The sequence below is a fragment of the Crocodylus siamensis genome, chromosome 2 (assembly GCF_052110815.1).
Source record: "Crocodylus siamensis isolate JL-2025a chromosome 2, ASM5211081v1, whole genome shotgun sequence".
Lineage (NCBI taxonomy): Eukaryota > Metazoa > Chordata > Crocodylia > Crocodylidae > Crocodylus > Crocodylus siamensis.
Genome location: NC_143396.1, coordinates 175,952,961 through 175,978,500, shown reverse-complemented (window position 1 = coordinate 175,978,500; position 25,540 = coordinate 175,952,961). Strand labels below are relative to the sequence as shown.

Below are 25,540 nucleotides of genomic sequence, written 5' to 3'. Positions count from 1 at the left end.
CAATTTACTCTTGAAGGTGTTCAACGTAGGTGCTTGAACCACCTCCGCTGGCAGACTGTTCCAGACCTCGGGGGCTCGGACAGTAAAGAAATTCTTCCTTATGTCCAGCCTGAAACAGTCTTGCAGGAGTTTGTGACCGTTCGACCTCGTCATCCCTTGGGGCGCTCTGGTGAACAAACGTTCTCCCAGATCCTGGTGGTCACCCCTGATAAACTTATAGGTGGCCATCAGATCACCCCTGAGCCTGCGCTTTTCCAGGCTAAAGAGTCCCATGGCTCTCAGCCTATCATTGTAAGATCTGTTTTCCTGACCTCTGATCATGCGTGTGGCTCTCCTCTGGACTCTCTCAAGCTTCTCCACATCCTTTTTGAATTGTGGAGCCCAAAACTGGACGCAGTACTCCAGCTGCGGCCTCACCAAGGCCGAGTACAAGGAGAGAATAACGTCCCGGGATTTGCTCGAGAAGCATCTATGGATGCAAACCAGTGTTTTGGTCACTTTATTAGCCGCAGCATCGCATTGCAGGCTCATGTTCATCTTGTGGTCAATGATGACCCCCAAGTCTCTTTCTTCTGTAGTGCTATCCAACGTAGCACTGCCGAGCCTATAAGGATGCTGCAGGTTTTTCCTCCCAAGGTGGAGAACCTTGCATTTTTCGGTGTTAAACACCATCAGGTTCTCGTCTGCCCATTTGCTTTGGATGACTTTTTGTTAGCCTTAACTTTTGCTGCCAGCCTAAGCTCCATTTCTGCTTCGGCTCTCCTTGCTGTTTCCCTGCAAGCTCGAGCCAAGCAGGTATACTCCTCCTTGGTGGCAGCCACCTGCTTCCACAGCCTGTAGGCCTCTTTTTTCCCTCCAGGCTCTCCTAGATTTCCCTGCCCCACCAAGAGAGTTTCTTTACTTTTTTGCCCCCTTTTATGCATAATGGGATGGTCCTTTTCTGTACCTGCAGGATTAGTCCCTTGAGATATGTCCACCCTTCCCATCTCTCCAAGGCTTTTACCAGCCAGTCCTTCCCTGACTAATCTCCTGAGCTTGTTGAGTTGGCCTTCCTGAAGTCTAGCACTTCTGCCCTACTAGTTATCTTCCCCACGTTTCTCCAGATAGTAAACCCTATCAATAGAAGATGTATATTGCTCCTTAACATAGACAGCAATGCCCACCCACTCTGTCCTGTCTGTACAGCCTGTAGCCCTCAATGTCCACTGCCCAGTCATAGTTTCATAGTTTTATAGTTGGTAGGGTAGGAAGGGACCTGAGCAGATCATCAAGTCCAACCCCCTGCCATGGGCAGGAAAGAATGCTGGGGTCAAACGACCCCAGCTAGGTGATTATGCAGCCTCTTTTTGAAGACCTCCAGGGTAGGAGCAAGCACCACTCCCTTGGAAGTTGGTTCCAGATCCTAGCCACCCTGACTGTGAAGTAGCGCCTCCTGATATCTAGCCTGAATCTACTCTCAGTCAACTTATGGCCGTTATTCCTTGTTACTCCCGGTAGTGCTCGGGGGAACAGGGACTTTCCCATTGCCTGCTGGTCCCCCTTGACCAGTTTGTAGACAGCCACCAGATTCCCTCTCAGCCTTCTCTTGTGCAGGCTGAACAGGTTCAGGTCCCATAGCTTCCTCTTGTAGGTCCTGCCTTGCTGCCCCCTCATCATGCAAGTGGCCCTCCTCTGGACCCTTTCGATGCTGTCCACATCCCTCCTGAAGTGCGGCGCCCAGAACTGGACACAGTACTCCAGCTGCAGCTTGACCAGTGTCGCATGGAGGGGGAGGATCACCTCCTTGGACCTGCTTGAGATGCATCTGTGGATGCATGGCAAGGTGCAGTTAGCCTTCCTGACCACGTCCCACATTGGCGGCCCATGTTCATCTTGGAATCAATAATGACTCCAAGATCCTTTTCTGCCTCTGCACTGACGAGAAGGGAGTTCCCCAGCCTGAAGGTATGCTGCTGGTTCTTCCTCCCTAGGTGCAGTACCCTGCACTTTTCAGTATTGAATCCCATCCTGTTCTCATCTGCCCATCTCTGTAACCTGTCCAGGTCTTATTGCAGCCTATTCCTCCCTTCTAGCATGCCCACTTCTCCCCACATCTTAGTGTCATCCACAAATTTGAACAGGGTGCTTTTTACCTCCTCGTCCAAGTCGCTGATGAAGATGTTGAACAGTGCAGGCCCAAGGACCGAGCCCTGGGGAACCCCACTGCCCACATCCCTCTAGGTCAAAAAAGACCCGTCCACCACCACTCTCTGGGTGTGGCCCTCCAACCAATCCGCGACCCATCTGACTGTGTAGGCATTGATGCCACAGTCGCCTAATTTCTTAATGAGAATGGAGTGAGAGACAGTGTCGAAGGCCTTCCTAAAGCCCAGAAAGACTACATCCACCACGACACCTGCATCCAAGGATTGTGTGACCTGGTCATAGAAGGCAACCAGGTTGGTCTGACAGGATCTGCCTTGAATGAACCCATGTTGGTTGTCCCTAAGTGTGATTCCCCCTGCTGGTCCCTTTCAGATGTGTTCCTGCATAATTTTCTCAAAAAGCTTCCCCAGGACCAAGGTAAGACTAATGGGCCTGTGGTTTCCTGGGTCCTCCTTCCTCCCCTTTTTCAAAATGGGGACCATTGGCCCTTTCCAGTCCTACAGCACCTCACCATGAATGCTTGTAAAGCTGTGCCAGGGGTCCCGCAATGACCCCTGCCAGTTCCCTAAGCACTCTGGGATGGAGATTGTCAGGACCTGCTGATCTGAACATGTCTAGTCCCACCAGAAGTTTCCTGACTATGTTCTCACTGACCCTGGGCCTGGCAGCGCCTCCCCTGGGTCCGTCAGGGATCTCAGTGTGTGGGGATACCTCGGTCCCTGCTTAAAAAGGTGGAGGCAAAGAAATTGTTAAAGAGGTTAGCTTTGTCATCTGGTGTGGCCACTAGATTTCCTAGCGTATCCTGCAGAGGCCCTACATTACCCGGTACCTTCTTTTTACCCCCTATGTATTTTAAAAAGGACTTCTTGTTATCCTTGATCCGGGTCACTAGTCCCAAATCCATCTCCGCCTTAGCCTTCCTAACAGGCCCCCTACAGTCTTGAGCAATGGAAGTATAATCCTCCTTGGTGATGGCCCCTCCCTTCCATTGGGTGTACACCTCCTTTTTGGCTTTGAGATGTTCCTGGATGCTTTTGGTGAGCCATGGGGGCTTTTGAGCACTCTTGCCCCCTTTGATCCGTCTTGGGATTGTCACCCTTTGGGCTTGGAGGATCGTTTCCTTAAGGAATGACCACTCTTCCTGAACTCCCAACTCCCCTCCCCTTGGGGACCTCAGTGCCTCCCCAATTAGTCTCCTTACCTCATTGAAATCCACCCTTCTGAAGTCTAGGGCTGTTGCCTTGCTGCAGGCCTTTGACACCTTGTGCCAGATGGTGAATTCCAGTAGGCGATGATCCAGTCGTGAGTAGGATCCCATCAAGCTTCTGTTAGCCCAAACAGGTCAAATTCTTTATTTGCAAGTAGGAGTGCAAGTTCCTCCTGCTTGTTCCCCATGGTCCTAGCATTAGTATAGAGGCATCTAAGCCCCTCAATAGGTGCCCTTGCTAGTTCCCAATTCTGATGCTTAGCAGAGTCCTTGGTACTTACCTGGACTGTTCCAGTGCCTGGCTTGAGGTTCGTCATTCCTGGCCTCTCTGTGTTGTCAACATCCCCGTCCCCCGACGAACCTAGTTTAAAGCCCAGCGTAGGAGATCAGTCAACCTGTAAGAGAAGAGACTCTTACCTCTTGGAAAGAGATATAGCCCATCTCATACGAACAAGGCTTTATCCTGGAAGTGCAGGCTGTGGTCAAGGAATCCAAACTCCACACAATGGCACCAGCTACAAAGCTGCGAGTTGACCTCTCTAATGCAATTGCTGTGGTGCTGTCCTTGACTGCTGACTGGTAGGATGGATGAGAAGACTACTTGTTCCCCCGAACCTCTAAGCCTGGCTCCCAGCACCATGTAGTCACTCATGACCCCACCTGAAATACTCTGGGCTGCGTCGTTTGTTCCTACATGGATGAGGACCACGGGATAGTAGTCGGGGGGGCCTAATCAGGTCTGGAATCCTCGTTGTGACATCTTGAATCCGGGCTCTGGAGAGGCAGCATATCTCCCGTACCGCGGGATCCAGGCGGCAGATGGCTCCCTCCATTCCTCTCAGGAGGGAGTCACCCATCACGATGACCCGACATCTTCTCCTCCAGCTGCATGGCTCTCTCTTAGCTTGCTTGGTGGTGGCTGTGAAAGTGGCCTCTACCGCTGCACTCTCTGCCAGTGACACCAGGGCCTCATTCAGGCTCAGGCTTTTTTAATGTCTGTCCCTAGCCCATGTGATTTACCAAAGCCACCTCTAGAAGAGCTAGGAATCAAAACCAGATTTTCTTAGTCCCTGCCCAGTCCCTTGAACAACAAATCTGGCCTTTCCCTTTTGTGCTTGGCCTTGTAACTATCTTATAGTTTTTAGCAAAGACTTTATATTATTTTCCCTTTTCTGTATAACTGCCGCGTGGCACTCTCACATTTATGTAACCTTGAGGCCTGTGCTGTTATCTAAAGCAAGTGCCTGGTACTGCTTTTTATTGCCTTGCAGTTTTACTGTTAGACTAAACAAGTGCCTGGTACTATGCTCTGCTAGCAGTAGACCCCACACCTATACTCTATAAATTTTACCTCTTATCTAAAAAGTGTCAGTATTACAGAAACAAAACTTGTGTAGAAAATCTGCCTAGTAACTATTATGTAAAAGAAAATTATCCTATCTATGTATTATAGTTAGTGTCATAGAGGCAGTCCAACGAACATCTATAAAAGAGGCAAAAAAGCAGAAAGCAGCAGAGACGACAACTGGAAAACTCTGTGGGCCTGATCACCCCGCAGACCGGTTCTCAGCCTCTCCGCCTGGACGTATCCCAGCGAGAACAAAGGCCTCAGAAATCTGACAACCGACAACGATTCACCGTGTTACAGTATTGCTTTGTATTTCCCATTCATGAGCTGTTGACCAGTTCTGGGACTACGGAGCCGGCAGCTGCTGGCTCTGGAACCCCGTGAACCAACGGACACCCTATAGATTAAGAGACACTAACTACTTACTCTAAGTCGTCTACTTGTGCCAACTCGGCGAACCTCGAGGGCGGCTATAAAGCTACCTCAATTCCGCCCCACAAGCCGTGCGCTCGCACAGCTCCGCAAAGCCCGCGGCTCCCCTAAGCGGTGCCGGAGCCGCTAGCCCGGCATTTCGCCACAGGCCTGGTCACTTTTCCTGGCAGTTTTGCAAGGCTGCTTCAAACCCAGCAGAGAGGCAGCTTGATGGGTTTATAATGTCCATCCTTCTGCTATGTAGAAACCCATGCAGCTCAGTGAACCCTCAGGCCCTGAGGAGATGCCTGCCTGTGCATCAGCATGGTTCACCTCAAGTCAGCAGCAGGGAGTTTGGGAATGCTCAGGCCCATCCTAAGGGCCAAGGTTTTACTGAGACAATCCAGCAGCATTATACAATGCTGAGTCAGTTTGTATGGGCAGGATAGCCTGCAGCCAGCAAGCTGGCCCATCTCACCTTCTAGTGAGGCTCTGCTGACACTGCATGGGGCCTGGGGACACCTAGGTTAGAATCCAGGGTCACAGAATACAACCGACCTGCCACATTTCACTGCCTAGATGCTGAGGTGAGGGGTAAGGCCACCTCCTCCAGGGACTGTGAACACAGCAACAGCTCTCCCTCAAGTGAAGGGATGTTTGTTGCCTCAGCAGTATAATGTAAAAACCAAAAGCAAGGTGCTGTTATGCAGATACGGGGCTTCAGTCATAGTCTATGGGTATGCCTGAAGGAGCACTTGCAGTGGGAAGGGCATCAGTGAAATCTGGGCACAGGCTACATGAGATGCACTGGATCCTGATTCTGAATATTATTTATTATTTCAATTATAGAAGCACCTGAGGACTCATACATGACCCCTGACTGTTCAAGGCACTCTGCAGCCAGATACCAAGAGACAGCCCTTGTTCTTAGCAGTTTATAATCCAACCAGTGGCTCTTCTGGCCCTGGACCTGCTTTAGTTGGCCCCACTGAGTTTTTGGGCTGTTCCACATGGGTTCTGACAGCCTGGCACAGGAAGACAGGGAGGTTTCACTCCCTGCTTCACATGACCTTATTACCACTGGTCATGTCTACACAAGATGCTTACTGCGTATTAGTCTAATAACACTGCTCAGTAGCATGGTGGTTAAAAACTGTGCTAATAGCCTACTGTGCAGTGTTATAAGGTTAATGTGCAGTAAGTGTCACAAAATAACCATGCACCAGTGCTACTCTGCAGCAACTCTAGTTACTGTGCATTTAGTTAACACTTCCTTAAGCAAGCTCTAAATTAAATGCACAGTAGCTAAGGCACATTAATGAATGTGTAGACATGCCCACTGAAGACCATTGTCAGGTGGCCCCATAGGCAGAGCGAGAAAAAAATTGGTGGGGGAGCTGAGCATGCGCGCTTGTGTGTGTGCAGCCCCTCCGCCCCTCGCAGGAAAGTCTATGGGGAAAGGGGCGGAGGGGGGGAAAGCACCGTGGGAGTGGGAAGGGAGTGGGCTTAGGACTGGGCAGGGATCAGGAGGGAACAGAGCAGAGCTGGGCCCAGGATCAGGATCAGGATCAGGGACGGGACTCACTGTGCCCATGCAGCCACCCCTTCCCCCATGCCCGGGGTCATTGCCCAGTGCCAGCACCTCCCATGCCAATGAATCCACCATGCCCAACCCTGAATCTACCCTGGCTGCCTCTCTGCACTGGCCCCGGTCCCACACCACCCAGGGGACCTGGAGCTGGGGGCCAGAGCAGGGCCAGCCTCAGCTGCACTGCCAGGCCAGAGGGGATGGATCCCCTGGGACCTCTGTGCCCCAAGTCACCATTGGTCTCTGGGGGTGTGGGGAGGTGGTTGCAGCTCCCACTGCTGCACATGTCCCAGGAGTGCATGGATGGCACGTGCCCCTGGATCTGTGTGGGACAGGGCAGAGTGCAGCTGTAGGCTGGGGCAGAGGTTGTGCTGGGCTCTTCCCAGCTCGGCCCCCCTGCCAAGAACAGGCCGGTGCAGCCCCAGCCCCAGCCCACAGCAGCTGCCTGCCCTGCCTTGTGCAGATCTGGGGGGACATGCCCCCCCATGCCTCCTGGGGTGTGGGTAACAGCAGGAGCTGCACCTGCGCTGAGGAGCCGCTCACAGCTCAGTCCCACACTCTGCCAGCTGTGCAGCACCTGCCCTTCCCCTTGCCCCAGCCCCAGCCCCAGTCCCAGTCCCACTGCCTCCCCACCCCTGCTGTGCCAGAAGCCCTCAGTCAGGCTGGCTTATGGCCCTACCGCTACCCTGCTTTTGAGGGTGCTAAGCACTGCTGCCCTTGCCCCCCCTTGTTGCCTATGGCCATAGTCCATCAGGTCCCTAAATTATCAGAGTTTTCACAAGGCTGAGAAAATTGTGTGCAAGAAGGAAAGTATCGAGCCTATTCCCTTCTTGGGATTGCTTCTAGTTTATCCTGTGAGTCATCTCTAGAGTTCTTTCTTTTTTTTTTTTTTTTTTAGTCATTGATCATGCATTTCAGCTGTGTTGCTGAGGAGTGAAATCACATGGTATTCCATTTCCTGAGTGGGTGAAAACTTCCTACACGACATCCTGAGCAAGGAAAAGTTACACTTCATATCCACCAATCCACACACACACGCACTGCTCTGGTAGCCCCTGGCTTTAAACCTTCATAGCTCAACATCCACCCTTGAGCCTGAAGATCTGAATGCTAGGAGCTCGATAGCCTGAATTTTTGCAGAAAGCAAATGTAATGAGCACCAAAGTGTGCATCTAACAATAAACATGACACCTCCAGAATGAGGCCTTCTAGTTTAAGTCAGGGACTGGAAACCTACCCAGCCCATGGAGCCATTGGATCCAGGCGGGCTTTGCCCACACTGAACCACAGCCAGGTGGTGGGGGCTTTGGTAGCAGGGGGCTTTGCCCCTGCTGCACTGTACCACAGCATGCTTGGACAATGGAAAGCTTCATCCTTAATGGGGTCAGGCAGCAGGGAAAAGGAGCAGCATCTGGGTCCTGGTGGCAGCAGTGGCAGGTCCTACCATCAGCCTGCTTCAGACCCAAATCAGGTGATTCCAGCCCACTGCCACCAAAAGGTTGCCATTGAAAAGAAAAGGCTCCACTGGTAGGAGTTACAGCTGATTCACAACCTCTGTAGAAAAGGCAGGGCCATCCCACACAGCATTCCAGAGATACCACGGTGGCAGTGACACGGGTGAAGGTGAACGTATTGAGAAGTTCAGCCCTGTGTGGAAAAATGTTCAGCTTTATTTGCTGGGCTGTGCTTTACGGTGGAAGTCACCTGGGAGCTCCCAGTGAAACAGGGATATTTCCCAAACACAGCCAGGGGCCAAGCCTGTTTTACAGCACTCACAATGCTGACAACAGCTTGCAGACCAAGGTAGGCTAGCTGCCTCTTTAACATTGCCCAGCCTTTGAGTGAACAGAGAACTGGCAGTGTGTCCCGAGGCAGACAGCAGGCAAACAAGGGCTCAGGGAGCAATGCAGACAGGAAATTGTTTCAGGTAAAGGGATGAAAAATGCCAAGTTGGCATCACCCAGGGAAACATATTCATTTCAACCTTTCACTGAGAAAGGTCTCCTGGATCAAAACCGGAAAAACACTGGAAAGGACCTCCCGTGGATCATATGCCTTCTCTGCCTGACTCAGACTAGAGAACTCAACCTGAAATTTTCTTAGCCCATGAGTCTCCTAACTAGCAGGCACTTGGCTGCCCTGAGACATGTATTTCCTGTCACATTGTCCCACTTGGTATAAAATATCCACTGATCCAGCACGCAAGAACCGGACTCTTGGTGGTTCAAGCATTTGCCTGGACTCTGAGACTTGCGTTCAAGCCCCCGCTCTGACCCCCAAGAAGGGACACGTTGGATCTGGGTGTCCCATATGCTAGACAAGCAACTTCGTAATTCCAAAGGTGGGTCTGCCTCTGTCCTTGCTGAAAATGTGTCCTAGCTTGTGCTTATCCTGACATGGAATAGGAATATTTGAAATCTTAAAGGCTTCAACAGGATGAGAAGTCTATTTTGCCCACAGCTTGATCAGAAAATGTTGCCTGTGGCTCTTTAGGTCCCCTGTAGTGGAAGCAACCATGATGTACAGATGTGCGGGATGCAGTTGTCCGCACATCCCTCTGCTACAGGAAGGCATGACATAAGTTCAGAGGTATGACTTTTGATTCTGGTGTGGAGGGGAAGGGAGAGGGGCAGAGGGGGAGCACTCACTTCCTTGTGAAGGTTACATGGATTGCCACTACCTCAGCACCAGCTTCCCCAACATGGGCTGTGGCAGCAACACAGGCTTCCTGCAGGTTGCCACTCTGATACCCCTCTGAATCAGCATCTGGGGCTCGTGCCCTAGTCATCTCCCCCCAGGTTAGGCTACTAAATAAGTTTTATCAAGAACAGTGGTGCTCAACGTTTGGGCCCCACAGGCTAGATGAATGGCACAGAGCCAGTCCCCAGGCTGGATTGGACCCTGCACACCAGGATCGGGCTTGCATGCCTGGATTGGGCCTCAGCTGGCCCTTCAAATACTACAATGAGGCCTCAGGGACCTTGTGCCTCCTCCATCTGGTCCTGAGCACTGGGGCCAGGCTTCAGGGCCCCAAGCCACTTCCACCGCCTAGCACTCGGAGATCAGGCTTGAAGGCCCCCTGCCGCCCCTGGCTGATGTTACACACTGGGATTGGGCCCCACGTGCCCTGTGTGTCCAATCTAGCTGGCAGGGCCACAGCCTGTGGGGCTCCCTACAGACCTCGGGGGAGCTGGGCAAGCCAGATGCCATGATGCTGGGGGCCGGATCTGGCCCACAGGCTGGGGATTGACCAAGCCTGGTCAAGAGGAAGTGGGGAGGATGAGTAACCCAAGAGATTCAACCTCTCTAAAAGTAGTAAACCTGCAGAGGAGAAACCTTAAGTGATTGCTGCAAACTATCCTAAAGACCTGCAGGCCGCCCTCATCTCACTGCAGTGACAGCTCCCCCTGCCTTCCCCCTCTATAGCTCCGCCGCAGTTCAGCACATCCCTGCCTAGCACAATGATCATAACTAGAAAGCTCAAGTAAAAGCTCTGTAGTTCAAACCTATGAAGCAGCACAAGCACCAGCACGGCCCCTGAGCCAGCCGTCCCACCTGCTTGTTACAGCGCTCACCTGACTGTACCTGAACTGGGAAGAGGCTGTGTTCAGACCAGCAGGGAGCAGCATAAGGTTGCGTGCAGTGCTGGTATGTACCTCAGCTATGCCTTGCCAAGTTAAGTTGAAATTAACTGCTCTCATCCTCCTAGAAGGGCACAGGGCAGCCTGGGGCCACCTTAACTCTGTGGTAGCAACATTTGTGGGCAGTTAATGTAGGAGAAATTAATTTCTGAGACCTTTGGAGATTTCTGAACACTACTGGCTTGTCCTTCCATGGACACAGGAAATGTCATACATCAGGCAGCCCAGCAGCAATTATAAGAAATGATCCTCCAATGAAAAAAAACTAGATGATCTAATACAGGGGTGTCAAACATACAGCCCACAGGCTGGATCCAACCTGAAGATGCAGATAAGTTTGATACCCTTAATCTAATGCATTTTGCCATGTCCATGGGCAACCTGTGTCATGCATGCCCCAAATGACACAGGCAGCCTCTGTGAGTGACATGCGGCAGACTGGGAAGGGGCAAGACAGCATGGCATCAGATAGGGCAGGCAGCAGAAAGCAGAGCTGTAGACTGAGTAAGGGAAGGGGGCTGGAGGTGCAGTCAAGGAGGGCACTGGGCTTAATTTGTGGCATGTCTAGCCCTACCAGCCAAAGATTTCTGATTAAAGCTGCTATTTGACCACTGCTGGCAGGAATGATAACAGTATATAAAACTTAAATATTTACACTGTACATACAATACATTCTGTAAACACAGCTGTTTTCAGTTTCATTTAAACGTGTATTACGATGAAAACGGAGAAGAAGAAAGAAGTTCAATGGGCAATAATAAGCCCTGGGGGAGCTGCTGGCATATCAAAAGCAGCTTTAGAAAAGTGTCTGGCTGGGCTCCAGGATGGACAGCGGAAGGATGTTCATTATGGTAGTGGTTTGTAGGGAAGCTAGTCCTCTAAGCAGCTTTCTTAAAGAGCCGGAGAAAAATGAAACTTTTACTTTTGAGAAGATCATGCGATTTCCAGGAAAGGAAGTCCTATATATGCGTAGGTGCAGTAGAAACCACTTGAATCACCACAGCCTGGCCTGGAAATAGGTTTGGATAAGGTTTCATGTTTTTGTTTTATTAAACCCTCCCATTCTGGAAACGTTGCACCTGCTGATTGGCTGTGCCCTGAGCTGGAATGACTATAAAAGGAAGCTTCTACAGTCAGCACTCTTTGATATTATTGCAACAACTCACAGACACCCCCTGGTAACATCCTTTGGGAACAGCAAAGGTAACCAATCTGGCTGGGTGCTGTTTTGTTGTTTCCTGCTGGTGCTGATCACTGATCAGAGCTGGGGAGGAGAAGAGGAAAAAAATGAATCACAGCTACATGGGGTTGTCTTTTTCTCCATTCTTTGCAAATAACTAAATGCTTTTTGTTTACCTTATTCTTGTCCTCTAGCAGCAAGGGATTTGAGTGGATGCCAAAAGAGCAAAAGTTGGCTGGATGTCCCAGAGTGGCATGTTAGCTCTGCGTGTGTGTGTATATGTGTGTGCTTGTGTGCTTGTACATGCTGAAATTCAGATGTTTTGCAATTGATTTCAGCAGCACACTGCTTAAAGCCGTTCTTTTGTAGGCAGATGATGATTTGCTTGGGAAGATTTCCCTCCTATCCTTCATAATTCCTGGCTTAGTTTACAAAAGTTTAACAGGCACCTTCTCCCCCTGCCTGGTTTCTGTGGCTGGCAGAGGTCACTGCCACAGATAGTTCACCTGGTTCAGCAAAGGGCTTTGAGCTCCATAGGGGAAAAGATAAGTTGCATGCACAGATGTGCTAAATATACAGTGACAGGTGACAGGTCAGCCTGCAGTTTGAGAGCTTGATGTGTCTTTCTCTCTATGAATTTTGTCAGACTCTGCTAACTTGCAGGGGTTTTGCAATGCAGTGAAGGGAAGCATGGAGGAAGTCACCGTATGGATTTTCAGGATCCCTCATATGCAGCCTGGGTGGCTACTGTTGCATCACGGTTACATTGGTTACTCAGCATGTGTGTTTATGTGCTTCTGTTGCGGGAGCACTTTCAAAGAGGCCTTAATTGAAGCCTTGCTGACATGGGTTACAAACTGTATCCCCAGTAACTAGATGGGGAAAGGGGGTAGAGGACATGGTTCTCTCTCTGTGGCTTGATCATGATCCTGGTAGAAGATAGTGGTAGAATCATTGCTAGAACTTGGGATCTCCTAACCTCAGGTTTTAACACCTTCATGGTATCTGTATGCAGTTCCAGGCCTGCATGTCACCAAAATGCAGCAGGCTGCCACCTGGTGGATTTAGCAACAAATTAGCTCCTCCTGGGAATATCCTGCAGCATATTTCTGCTGAAAACTGGTGCTAGCTCAACTCAACTGGAGGAGGAAATGGGACCAGGCAGGATTGGTTTTAGGAGAATAGTCAAATAAATCGGAGAAGACAGGGTTACACAAATGGCATAGTTTTTTTCTTAGACTCAAGGCAGTCCAGGGATTAGTAAATGCATCTCCTACTCTGTGTGTTTGAAGTACAGCAAAAGCTGTGTTAACCGGCACTTTATTAGCCAGAAAAGTCCATTAACCAGCATCCGAGGGACGTGGCAAAAGCGAAACTGGAAATACCACTTCTGGGGGACTTCTCATTTTGCTGCCGCAAGCTGAGTTTTTCTTTGCCACTTCTTCGGCCCATGGCAAAGCAGCCTGCATGGGCCCCTCCACCCTGTCCCCTGGCACACTGACGCGGGGGAGTGTACCAGACGGTGCACATTTGATTAACTGGCATCTCCCATTCCCTGGGGATGCCAGGTAACAGAGCTGTTACTGTAGATTAGTTGATCATTCTTCTTCTTTCTGAAAGCCCATTCTGAAGGACACCTGAGCAGCAAGGTCTATAGGTTTTGTTTCCTCATTAGACTGAAGCTCTTGGGAACAGAAACCACCTTGTTTGTGGCATAAAGCATCTGCCACGTTGTTTGCAACTACTGTGAAAACCATAAGTGTCCCTTGCTCTGCCCACCCTCTGTCCACAGACACCAGCAAAGTCTGTGCAAGAAAACAAAGTAAACACTCCCTTCACAGGATGATGCCTCACACTGGCCTCAAGGAATGTGTGCAGGCTAAAAGCTGCAAGGGAACCCAGGTGCACAGGGTGGGCTGCTCACGTGTTTTTTCTCTGTGCCACCCAGAGGGTGTTGCAACATGCCAGTGACTGTGTATTGCTCTCTCTGTGTCTGCAGGTTCCACTGAATTGGCACAAACTCCATTCGGTAGGCAGGGAGCGAACTGCCCAGCCCTTGAGTCTCCAACTCGTCTGAGCCTGTGTGCACCATGGCTGCTTCAGAGAATGAAGGGTGAGTGGCTGGATTAGGAGGGAAGATGCATTGTGCTCTGCAACAGGAGTGATGTACCAATCCAAAGGTGACAGCAATAAGAAAAGCTGATCAACCCTTCCTGGCCCGGTGGAAACTAAATTTACTGCACCTGATGGCAGTGTCTCAACATAGACCATGCAGCTCCATGCCTTAGCTCACAACCTCCTTGACTCTAAATGAGCAGCCATGTAGCAGAGTTGGCATGGTGGAAACATTGAGTTAATTAGCACTGCTAAGTGATCGTGTTGATTAGCCTGCCTCCCTGACAGGAAGCAGACATGGGTACACTGTTCCTAGTTAGGAGTTGGGGGGAGGCGGAGATGTAATGCTGAACTCTGCAATGTGTTTGAAGGCACCATGACTGGACACAGTAAATTTGCTCTCTAAACATAGTCCCTGTTGCACTCTCCAGTCCTTATCATGGGTGGCAGACCTGGGTAAATATCTGCTAGGGAGTTCATAGAATCATAGAAGTCGGGTCGGAAGGGACCTTGTAGATCTTCAAGTCCGACCTCCCGCCTGGGCAGGAGAAAAAACTGGGCTTAAATGATCCCAGCTAGGTAGGCATCAAGCTTCTTCTTAAAGACCCCCAGGGTAGGAGCCAGCACCACTTCCCTTGGAAGTTGCTTCCAGCTCCTAGCCGCCCTGACCGTGAAGTAGTTCTTACGGATGTCTAATCTAAACCTACTCTCCAATAACTTGTGGCCGTTATTCCTTGTTATGCCAGGGGGCGCTAGGGGAAACAAGGTCTCCCCCAAACCCTTCTGGTCCCCCCTAGTGAGTTTATAGACGGTCACCAGGTCCCCCCCTCAGCCTTCGCTTGTGAAGGCTGAACAGGTTCAGGTCCCGCAGTCTCTCACTGTAGGGTCTGCCCCGTTGTTGCTGGATCATGCGGGTGGTCCTCCTCTGGACCCTCTCCATGTTGTCCACATCCCTCCTGAAGTGGGGCGCCCAGAACTGGACGCAGTACTCCAGCTGTGGCCTGACCAGTGTCATGCAGAGAGGGAGGATCACCTCCTTGGCCCTGCTAGAGATGCACCTGTGGATGCATGACAAGGTGCAATTGGCCCTGCCAACCGTGACCTCGCATTGTCGGCCCATGTTCATCTTGGAGTCAATAATGACTCCAAGATCCCTTTCTGCCTCTGTGCTCTCAAGAAGGGAATTTCCCAGCTTATAAATGTGCTGCTGGTTACTACTGCCCAAGTGCAGCACCCTGCACTTGTCAGTATTGAAACGCATCCTGTTTTTGTTAGCCCACCCCTGTAACCTATCCAGGTCTTGCTGCGGTCTTTCCCTCTCTACTAGTGTGCTCACCTCACCCCAAATTTTGGTATCATCAGCGAATTTAAACAGGTTGCTTTTCACCCCGTCATCCAAATCGCTGATAAAGAAATTGAACAGCGAGGGCCCAAGGACCGAGCCCTGGGGGACTCCACTGCCCACTTCTCCCCAGGTCAAATATGACCTGGCCACCACCACCCTCTGAGTGTGACCCTTCAGCCAATCTGCAATCCATCTGACTGTGTAGGCATCAATGCCACAGTCGCCCAATTTTTTAATGAGGATGGGGTGGGAGATGGTGTCAAAGGCCTTGCTGAAGTCCAGAAAGACTACATCCACGGCAACACCTGCATCCAATGCTTTTGTGACCTGATCATAAAAGGCAATCAGGTTGGTCTGACATGACCTGCCCCTAATGAAACCATGCTGGTTGCCCTTGAGCATCATCTCTGAGGCCGGCCCATTGCAGATGTGCTCCTCAGATGTTGTAATTACAGCGCGTTGGAGTAGACTTGATGAATAGAATTTGCTGGAGCAAGGTAATTACTGTACTCTAGCAAGCCTCTGTGTCTTGTGTATCGTCATCCCTGTGCTTCAAAATGGTGGTGGGGCACTCCTTTCTATACCTCATTTGATGCTTCACCACTATTTTGAAGCACAGGGACATTGTTACACAAGACGCTCTGGGCACTTTTTATTTAGTGGCTCTTGGAGCTGCTCTGATTAAAGCACCTCCCCATCCTAAGAGCATGTGTAAAAATATCCTCCAAGTCTTGCCATCATGTATGGCACTGTCTTAGAGATGCCGCACATAAGGTTGGGACCTCACTGTGCTAAATACCATATGAACTATGGTCAGAAGGAGACTAAGTAGAATAGATGGCCATCAAGATTGGGGTGGAGGAAGGAAAGGAGGTGTCGCCCTTCCCCTTTGAAGGGCTGTAGTGGGAAAGTGGGCAGGATGATGTCTCACTATGGCATCAGAGGCACAAGCTCAAGCCTTTCTCTGAAGGCTGCTCCAGATGACTGGCTGTCAATAGGGACCTAGTCCTTTGTGCTGAGGAGTCTGGGCAGCTGGATATGATACTACTCATATCCCTCTCCTGTGTATCATTGGCTACAGAAACTAGTGTGCCACAGTGCAGTGGACTTGCTAGCCTCATGCCTTTGCCAATTCCCCTTTTACAGATGGGGACCAAAAGCCCAGGAAGATGTGAGGGCTTGTCCGTGGTCACAAGAGGCTGTTATAGCACTGAAGGGGAACTCTTGGCAACTGACCAGGCTGCATTCAATTTCTGTACTAATTCTGTACTATTATTGGCTAATATTCCATGCATTGCATGTCCATAAATGCATTTGTCCAGAACAACTGCACACAGGTGCATCTCCGTGCATCTATACTTTGAGAGTTGCATAGCAGCTTGTATTAGTGCACTAGCAACCAAAGCCAGCAGTGGATCAGCTCTGTCCTGATGCTCTGACAAGGAGAAGGAGGCAGCTTTTCACTGGCTTGTATAGGCCTCTGGTCACAGGCTAAATACCTGCATTTATCACAGCAAAACTGTTCCCTGCATAGGAGTAGGCCATCCAGGGGTGATGTTGTTCCTTGTGGCTCTGGTCTTTCAGTGTGTGCTGTGCTTTTGCCATGGTCCTGTGTTAACCTCTGTCTCTATTGTTCTAGGGATTCTCAGAAATTGCGTTTCGGTCCCTGGCTGATTAAAGAGATCAACAGCAACAAGTATGAAGGGATCCGCTGGACAAATGAAGCCCACACTGAATTTCGCATCCCTTGGAAACACAATTCCAGGAGGGATATTACCAACAACGATAATGAAATTTTCAAGGTAGGATTCCAAATGACTCTCTCTCCTTTCCTTTGCAAAACCCCAACTCCTGCAGAAGCCAGTCCAAACTAGGCAGGCGACTCCAGATTTACTCCTGGGTAAATGAGTTTTCAAACTGATTGGGAGGAAGATTGTTTACAGCTATGGTGTAAACCGGATGAGGTCTTAAAATGTGCTAATGGTGGATTGGGAGGGATCTGTGTAGAGCAGTAGTCTCCAAAGTGGGGTGTGCAAGACAATCCATTGGGGTGTGGGAAGAAAATATTAGCACTTCTATTTATATTTATATAAATATACATATATTGGGGGGGTGTGCTCAAAAAGCTTTTACTTATAGGGGTGCACGATCAAAAAAGTTTGGAGACCACTGGTGTAGAGGCTTTCAGACCTTGCTACCAGGGAGAACAGTCAAGCTGTAATTTTTCTTTTTCTCTAATTCCTTCCCTACCTATCTTCTCTTCACCCCCATAAAAGGACTGGACAAATTCTTAGAAGAAAGGCGCATCAGCAGCTTTTGAACATGCAAGTTAAGGGCACAGCCTCTGAATCAAAACTTCCTAAACCTTAAATGCTAGCGGCTGCAAGTGGGAGAGGAACAAAGGACAAACCCTTGGTCATACTTGGCTTACTCTCCCTTTCAGCATGCACTCTGTCACTGTATGACACCAGATACTGGCCAAGATGGACTTATAGTCTGACCTAGTAACTGGAAATTCTTATTTTTACCCTCCTCTTTATGAATAGGCCTGGGCCATCGCCAGTGGAAAGTACCATCCAAATATCCAAGATCGAGCCAGGTGGAAAACGAACTTCCGCTGTGCTCTGGATTCCACTAACATGTTCATGATGGTGGAAAATAATTCCAAGAACTCCGACGACCCCCACAAAGTGTACAGAATCAAGCAGCCCCTTGCTGTGGCAACCAACAATGCTCCCGCTACTGCAAGTAAGGATGGGGGTTACATGTTGAGGGCTGAGATGGGTAGATATGGGCTCCAAGCTGTGGAAGGAGTTGCTGCTGTTCTCATCCTGGCCCAGGTCCTGTGCCACACTGACTATACCACGACTTCATATGGGAGATGGGCTGTTTGCTAGAACCCTTTCAGGCCGCTAACATTACTTTGCCCTCTTCAGGTCACCTTAGCACTAACTGAAGGTAAACAAAAGAGACAGAAAAGATATCATTCAACTGTAGAGGTGGACTAATATCCCTCAGAAAAACGAGTGCAACTCATTTTTCAGGGCTCCTGTAGCCAACAGGAAAACCTCTCTTGTTCCTTTGCACCAATGGTTCTATTGTGGAGCCAGATATTTAGAAATAACTCACACCCACTGGCCCCTGCTACTTTCTGTCAATGAAAGCAGCTGAACCCTCTTGAAAAATATCGGCCTGTGGTCTGAATGATGGGGGTGGCTCAGCTGGAGTGAGAGTATGTTCCATGGCAGGTAGGGTGACTGGCCCATGGATCATTCCTCAAGAGAAATATTTCTTCCCTTCTCCAAACCAAAGGTCTGCATTGAGGAAAGATGGAGAGCCAAGCTCTTGGAGAATAGTTGCACACATGGAAGTCAGTAGGGCTGTGTAGGTGATGGGAGCTGAGATGTGTTTAAGGGAAGCACTCAGGAAGTCCCCTGCCAGCTGTGTAACAGCTTAGGAAGATCCAAGTAAGCCAGTGGCATCAAGGGCAAGATTTTCAGAAACATACCAATTAACTTTTATCTGTCACCAAAGAGACTTTTGGGTCCTCACTTCGACTAATGTACAGTAGCATAATTTGGGGAAGGGATGACCTGGGTAGCAACCCTAGAGCCTGCCTTTGTGGAGGGGCTCAAGAACAGCCATTACTGCAGCAGCAGCTGATTGCACCCCTGCAATTGGCATGGGAGAAGCCAGCACTGCCCTGGGCACCTTGCAGCTGTCTTGGGCACTGAGCTTCACTACCATGCCTTTGCTAGTATGTACTGGGGGCCCAACCCAAGGCACCTGAGAGGGGTGGGAAGTTTTAGAAAGTGCTGACGGCCTACCCTCTGAGAAGTAGGCCTCCTTCTGATACCTTCTGCATGGTTCCCACAAACAGGAGCACTCTGAATCACCAGCCCCTATTGAGAAATGAGGCCGTAGGTGTCCCCAACTGGAAACAACTGAAAACGGAGGGAATCCAGAATTTAGCAGAGCATCTTTTGCAGATGTGGATTTTAAATTCTGAGCAAACACTCCCTCCTCATTGGAACTGTATATCATGGTGAAGTCTCCCTTTTGGAAATTCAGGTGTGTAAATTATGGGATCTGACTGGTCAGTATGGCTCTCTGTAATTTTATGATTTGTCTCTTAGACCATATACTGCAGGAGGATGAAGACGACAAGGACAAGCTTGACACCAGACCTCCTACTGTGAAAGTCCCTGTTCTGTTACAGCCTGCATCTCACATACAGGTACTAGAACTGGGGCTGAGAGGAGAGGGGGAAAAACTAAACGTGAAGGATCACTCTTGGAATTGTTCAGAACCTGAGAAGAGGTCTCAGGTCAAAGAGGTTCATGGGGAACTGTCATCAGTGGGGTTTTCTTTGAGTGCTGACCCAAGCAACTTCACTGTTAGCCCCCAACTTCACTGTTAGCCCCTGCATGTAAGCATGCTGATGCCATTGAGAGTTGCTCTTACCATGCTTCTTGCCCTGGCAACATGACTGAGCAGTTGATCTCTGTAACACCCAGCTAAGTTAAGATGTAACTAGCAGTTCTGGAGCCGTAGGAAGAGATGCTTGGGCTGAGGGCACTCAACAGCATCTCTGGTAGTTGCCACCAGAATGGCAGCCAAGGAAGAGGCCAAAGAACCTGGTGTCGTCTGCTCTCTAAATGGGCACCTGGGTCTGGTCACCCATTCATTCCACTCTAGTTCATACTTAAGTGCTATGTAGAAGGTGTTTCAGTTCATGAGTATCCCCCTGTGCAAGACGGGTTTTCCATAGTGGAGGTGAAGCAATTTTTGCCTGACTGCCCGCTATTTCCATGCATGTGGTAGGCTGCAAAGAGGCATGAAAGTGGGCCCTGTCTGGACACACCTGCTCACTCCTCTAGTCCAGCTGGGCGATTTTCTGTTCTTGAGGCCTAGCTTCCAAAAAAACAAATCCAAACCTTGCTCCAGAATAACTAAGGTGATTTTTTTTTTTAAATCCATATATGAACATATTAATTGTATATACTATATTGTGTGTGTGTATATGTATAGAGGTGTGTGTGTGTGTATATGTATATATAATTAATACATTTGTCCACACATGGGTTAATAACATATATTTATAAATATTTTATAAAATTCACAAACCTTGTTTGGGAGCTTAGTAGAAAGTAGAGAAGTCCCCCAGAAATGTGAAGTAATTGTATCTACACAGGTTTGAACTTCTTTAACAGGTCAAATTAAGTTGGGCTTGGTCTATATTACAATCCTCTGCAACAGCTCTGCGGCAGCTGGGAATGCTGAAACAGTCACATCCCACAGCAGACGTAAGTGTGCCAGCTAAACCCCTGGCATAGATGCAACTGTGCTGGCCACAGAAAAGCCTCCTTGTGCTGGCCAGGCTGCATTTACCCCAGGAAGCCCAAGTGCCATCACAGAAAGTAGTTGTTGCCCTGTTATGTCAGGAGGCCTGGAAACTAGCATGGACATCATTGCATAGACAAGCCCTTCTATCTTGGTAAGAGTCTCAACTAGTAAATCAAACCAGCTCCCTTCATGTCAGTGGAATCACACCAGGTCACACTAGCTGATGATCGCACCCATTGTGGACACTGGGGATTTGCTCCAGTTCCAGCAAACCAGTCGCCACCGACAATCTTAGCTCTTTGGGTGCAAATCCTTGGTTGTGCTATTGGAATCAAAACACATTGAAGAGGTGATACCTTTTATTAGACCAACTAGAAATTTGCAAACAAGTTATTGTATTTATCTACAAACTTTTGGGCACACACACCCTTCATCAGGCATAGGAGAGAACAGAGATTGTAAAAGTTCTCCTGGGTAGAAATGAAAATGCATATTTCACAGGAGGGCTGAAGGTGTGGTAAAATATCCTGTTTGGAAAAGTTTTTTTTGTCCAGGTTAGGCACAGAGAAAAAGTTGAAACAGTTTTTTTACCTCAAAGTTGTCCAGTGGCAAGCTGGATGTAGAGGCATATTTCCTTTAGGTTATGTTTAATATTTCACAGAAGAGTGGAAAGATGCAAAGCTCTTCTGGGCAGGTGTTAAAAGTGGTGAGGTATCTGTGTTCCTGTGCTCTGGTGTTAGTAATTCAGATGGTAAAATGCTCCCTACTTGTATAAGTCAGTTGGTAAAAATGCTTCCTTCTTGTAAAATTATGCGGCTTCCCTTCCATACCAGAAGAGGTGCTGCTGCTGTTAAGCAAATTCCTTGGCTTTCAGCTCCATCTTCACTAGATTCCTTTTCAGGTCCAAGTTGCAAAGCATATTTTGCTCGTATGTATCCTGTGAAGCCATTATTGTCCTTGGCTCAGACTGACATTAGCAGACTCGTGTTTCTACTGAGCCATTAGAGAGCAGTAAAGCTAAATGTAGAACAAGACTGTGGCTGAATCAACTCCACCTGCCAAAGCTCCCTTGTAAAAGTGTGTCTAGATGTACAAAGTAACTATTGGGGCATTTGTTCACAGATGCACTTAATTTCTCAGATTTCTGTGATAATGCAATTAAACAAAGCAAATTGTCTCTCATTTATTTTGCAGCTACAGATAGAAAATGGTTTTCAGAATTTATCGCTGAGAAACCCTCTTCAAGGTGAGTGACAGACTGGTTTTCTTTTAAATAAATAAAAGACTGAATTGCATGAAAATAAAACCTAGAAGAGTTGCACTTAGTTGTTTGTAACAGCCTTTCAAGAACTTAGAGATGAAAGATCTTCACCTAACTACTGATCTGTTTTATCTGAGCAGCAGGTCCTCCCCTATATTCGTGTTCCTGGTTATTTACATTTTGTCTGGGTACTTCAGGTCTTGCAAGAGCCCTGGGTTCATTTTCCAGCTGTGCTCCTGACTCACTAAGACAATTTGGGCAAGCCATTTAAGCATAAACCATCAGGTGCCTTTTGTGTGGGCACCCAAAATTATCAGCAACTGAGCATAAGGTTTGATGCACTTTTGGAATCCATACTTCTCCTACAGCAATGGGTACCATGTATGAATATGAATGGTCCATGTATGTGCTGAACATCCACATCTCTTCTGTTATCATTGCAAAATGCATGTGGTGAGCATAACTGATAATCAGGTCCTAGAAATGTCATCAGCGTGCACAGCCATAAAAGAACAAACCTACCCTGAGTCAGTGGAGGACTTTGGGAAATGTAGCCCTGAGGCATCCTGGGTCTCAGCTGAGCTATTGGTAGAGTGTGGGGATAGGTACCTACTTGTTACTGAAAAGGATCATAAGCTACATATATGAAAAGCACATCTAAGGCAGCAGTTTTCAACTTGTGGTCTGCAGGCCCCTGGGGTCTGCAGACTATGTCTAAGGGGTCTATGAAAGATGACTATGATCAATCAAAAGTCTGTGAATGCCTACATTTACAATTCAAAAGGGTCCTTGCCTACATTTGACACTTTTTAGGGGTCTGCAAATGAAAAAAGGTTGGAAATCACTTATATAAGTAGTCATACACTAGGATAACAGTAACTGTCATACAATTCTGCATCCTGCCACACACCTCCATCCTGCTTATCTAACAAGAACCTTCTTGGGTAATTGGTGGTGCACCAACAGCAGGTTCTGTGGCCTGTGCAGACCGTTAAGCTGCATGTTGCTCAACGGGGTGTGGCCTGGCTGTCTAAAGTCTTCAGGGCAGAAGCACTGGCTCTGAGGAGCTCTGCATAACCAAAGCTTTTTTTGCAGTTCAAAGAAGGGTTTGGAGAGCCAGGGCCACTGAATTACTGTTACTGGACAGGTGTTTTTACCCTGCTTCATTTTAATCACCCCAGCATGGTGTGGCTGTATGATCTTGCATGTATAAAGAAGCCTGAGGAGGTCCTGGCATGAAAGACACTAGGAATTGTACAGCCTTGGCAATCGGGAGCCTTCCTGAGTCTGTCAGCATTTCTTTGTGCCCTGTGCTAGGGAGCAGGGCAGCCTACCTGGGTAGTCATTCTGTTGTACACAGACTTTGATGCAAGGCTCCATAGCCTGGTGTAATATCTGTGAGCCTTTTCTGGCTCTGCTGGAGCACAGATGTAATCCCAGAGATGCAGCTAAGGCTAAATAGGTAAAGACTGGGTGCATCTACATGTGCGATTTACTGAGGAGTGGACCAGTTAGCTCCGCAGTAAAGCATCACCATCACTTACGCACGCTCCTGTATTAGGGTGCAGTAAACTAATGAACTCTGCTGTAGGATAGTACTGTCTGGGAAAAGTACTATCCTACAGCAGAGTAGTTGCATACACCAAAACCCACATGTAGACAGTGACAGTGACTGGGGTTGGTGGGGCATGAGGGTGCTATAGTGTGGGGGCTGCCTACTGGCTAGCCCTACACTGTAGCACCCACATGCCCCAGCTAGCCCCTCTGCAGCACACTGAGCCAGGGTGCAGCAGCCCTGGGCTGGCAGGCTGACCCTCAGGTCCCCTGCCAGCTGGGGTGACTCACTCTGGCTTGACACGCTGCAGTCCTGAAGCTTATTGCTGGGTGCTAACTGCACATGTAGATATACCCACTGGGGATACAGGTAAACGTAATACATGCTTGGGATCACTGGAGGGAGCCAAAGCCAGGAGAAGAGTCAGGAGAGGAGAACAATGTATGGTAGTAGAAGGCAAAATATGGCCCAGGGCCAGATCTGGCCCACAAAGTGATATTGCACTGCTCAGTAAAGGCACGGGGGCAGTCCGAGACATGGCTCATGCCCAGGCGTGCAGCAGGGCTGGGCAGCGTGACTCCATTTCCTGGCAGCCCCAGCAGTGGTTTTTTCCAGCTGCCGCCAGGCACAGCCTTGCTGCCTGGGTACCCCAGACCGTCCACCCCACACCTGCCTCCAGGGGCAGGATCTGTGCAGGCAGGGCACTCCACCAGGTGGATGTGATCGGAGTGCCCTGCCTGCGCAGCTCCCAGCTGCTCTCCATGGAGCCCCTGGGATCTTGGGGCGGTGGCAGCTTGGAGCTGAGCTGGGGCAGAGACATGATCTGTTCCCTGCATGACCCTGCCTGCAGAAACCATATGTGTCGCGGGGGGGGGTGCAGGCAGCGGATCACGGCTCTGTCCCAGGCCTTTGCCCCGTGCTGTCACTGCACCACAACCCCACCCCATGATCTCGGCCTCACCCACCCCTTCTACTCCTGAACACCAACCCCTGCCCCCCCACGACCCCATGCCACATAAGGAATTTTGGTGCGTTGTTGTGGGAGTCGGGGCAAGTGCTGACGTGGCCCATGACACCTCAGCAAAGTTCCCTATTTGGCCCCTGGGCCCAAATAATTGCCCACCCCGATCTATGGTCATGCTGATAAGTAGTGTCAACAAGGAGTCCAAGTTAAGCCAGGCTCCCTTCACTTAAGATTTGATCTGTATGACCAGGGTCTGCAAGTGTTTTAAAGCTCTGCCAATCTGAAATCAATTTCTGATTCGGAAGTTGGAGATGCTACTCAGTGCTTCCCAAACTCTTCCTCAGCATGACCCCATTTATGGCCACATTTCCTCAGCATGACCCTTACTCCCAGCCCACAGCCCCTCCACCTCCGTTACCCCATCCGCTGATGTCACGACCCACAGTTTGGGAACCGCTGCACTACCTAATAGCCGGTGGGTCAGTGGCAACAAGTCTGCTGAAGAACTGCTGAGCCGTGCTATCAGGGGCAAGAGCCTGCAGCATGTTCAACCATAGCAGTGGGGGCTGGGGTTGTGTGGGTACCAAAGTGCACAGTTGACAGCCCAGGGGTCACAAGCTCAAGGCCGTAGCAGAAATGCTTCAGGTGTGGCCTCATCAAATTTCAGTGAATCTTCAAATTCTGGTAAATACTTTGTCACAGAGACATGACAAAGGAAAGGATCATGATGGCAAGGTCAAAGGGGAGACAGACTTGGTTAGCAGTGTTACACCCTCACCATCTTCCTTTGACCAATTATGGCAAGATCTCAGTTGCAGGGCAAAGTGAGATTATATGGTTCTACAGTGGTGGGGATGTTTATGGGAAAGGGTGGGGGCAGGTATGAAATCTTGCAACAGGCATGTAATTTAAACAGTCTGGTTTGCCTTGTTTCACAGAAATGGCCAGGATGCAGGCTGGAAGGGCAGACTACCACCCCTTCCGGGATCAGATGAACACCTGCCATCATTCCACTTCAAATGATTACCCTGATGAACCTGACCTAGTGGAGATGTTTACGGGCCCTTTGTTGCTACCCTTCATTGCAGGAGGTTGGTTCAGAGGCAGAACCATACCGAGATATGTTTGCATTTCATATAACATCTGGCTCTCATGAACCCCTTACAATTTTATCCATGTTTCAATGTCCCTGAATAATCACATAAACCAGATTCAAGGGAGGAGGAAATACTTTCCTGAGGAAAGCAGCTTGGCTTGCTTTAGAGTTGCCTTTCTTCCTGGGCGTTGGGAGCTGTAGGGAACCCTGTGCAAGTCCCAGAAGAGTACCGGACAGAAATTGCACCCAGTCATGCAGGGCAGACCAGGGAAAAAGAGCCAATAACTACTTCTGTTGGTGTTTTATTCTTTGCAGTAGTCATGATTCTCAGCATGCTC

General features: G+C 49.3%; 1 protein-coding gene across 2 annotated transcripts in view; it reads left to right on the top strand.

The window, feature by feature from the left end:
* The first annotated feature begins 11,481 nt into the window (after window positions 1-11,481).
* IRF7 (interferon regulatory factor 7) overlaps window positions 11,482-25,540 on the top strand; it is a 25,577-nt gene continuing 11,518 nt past the window's right edge. For both annotated transcript variants that reach the window (XM_090032392.1, XM_090032393.1), the window contains exons 1-7: window positions 11,482-11,543; window positions 13,520-13,633; window positions 16,620-16,782; window positions 17,527-17,728; window positions 19,117-19,217; window positions 21,521-21,572; window positions 25,045-25,197. In XM_090032392.1, coding sequence (XP_089888518.1) covers window positions 13,611-13,633; window positions 16,620-16,782; window positions 17,527-17,728; window positions 19,117-19,217; window positions 21,521-21,572; window positions 25,045-25,197 — 694 coding nt within the window. In that variant the 5' untranslated portion in view covers window positions 11,482-11,543; window positions 13,520-13,610. The remainder of the gene's footprint in view (window positions 11,544-13,519; window positions 13,634-16,619; window positions 16,783-17,526; window positions 17,729-19,116; window positions 19,218-21,520; window positions 21,573-25,044; window positions 25,198-25,540) is intronic.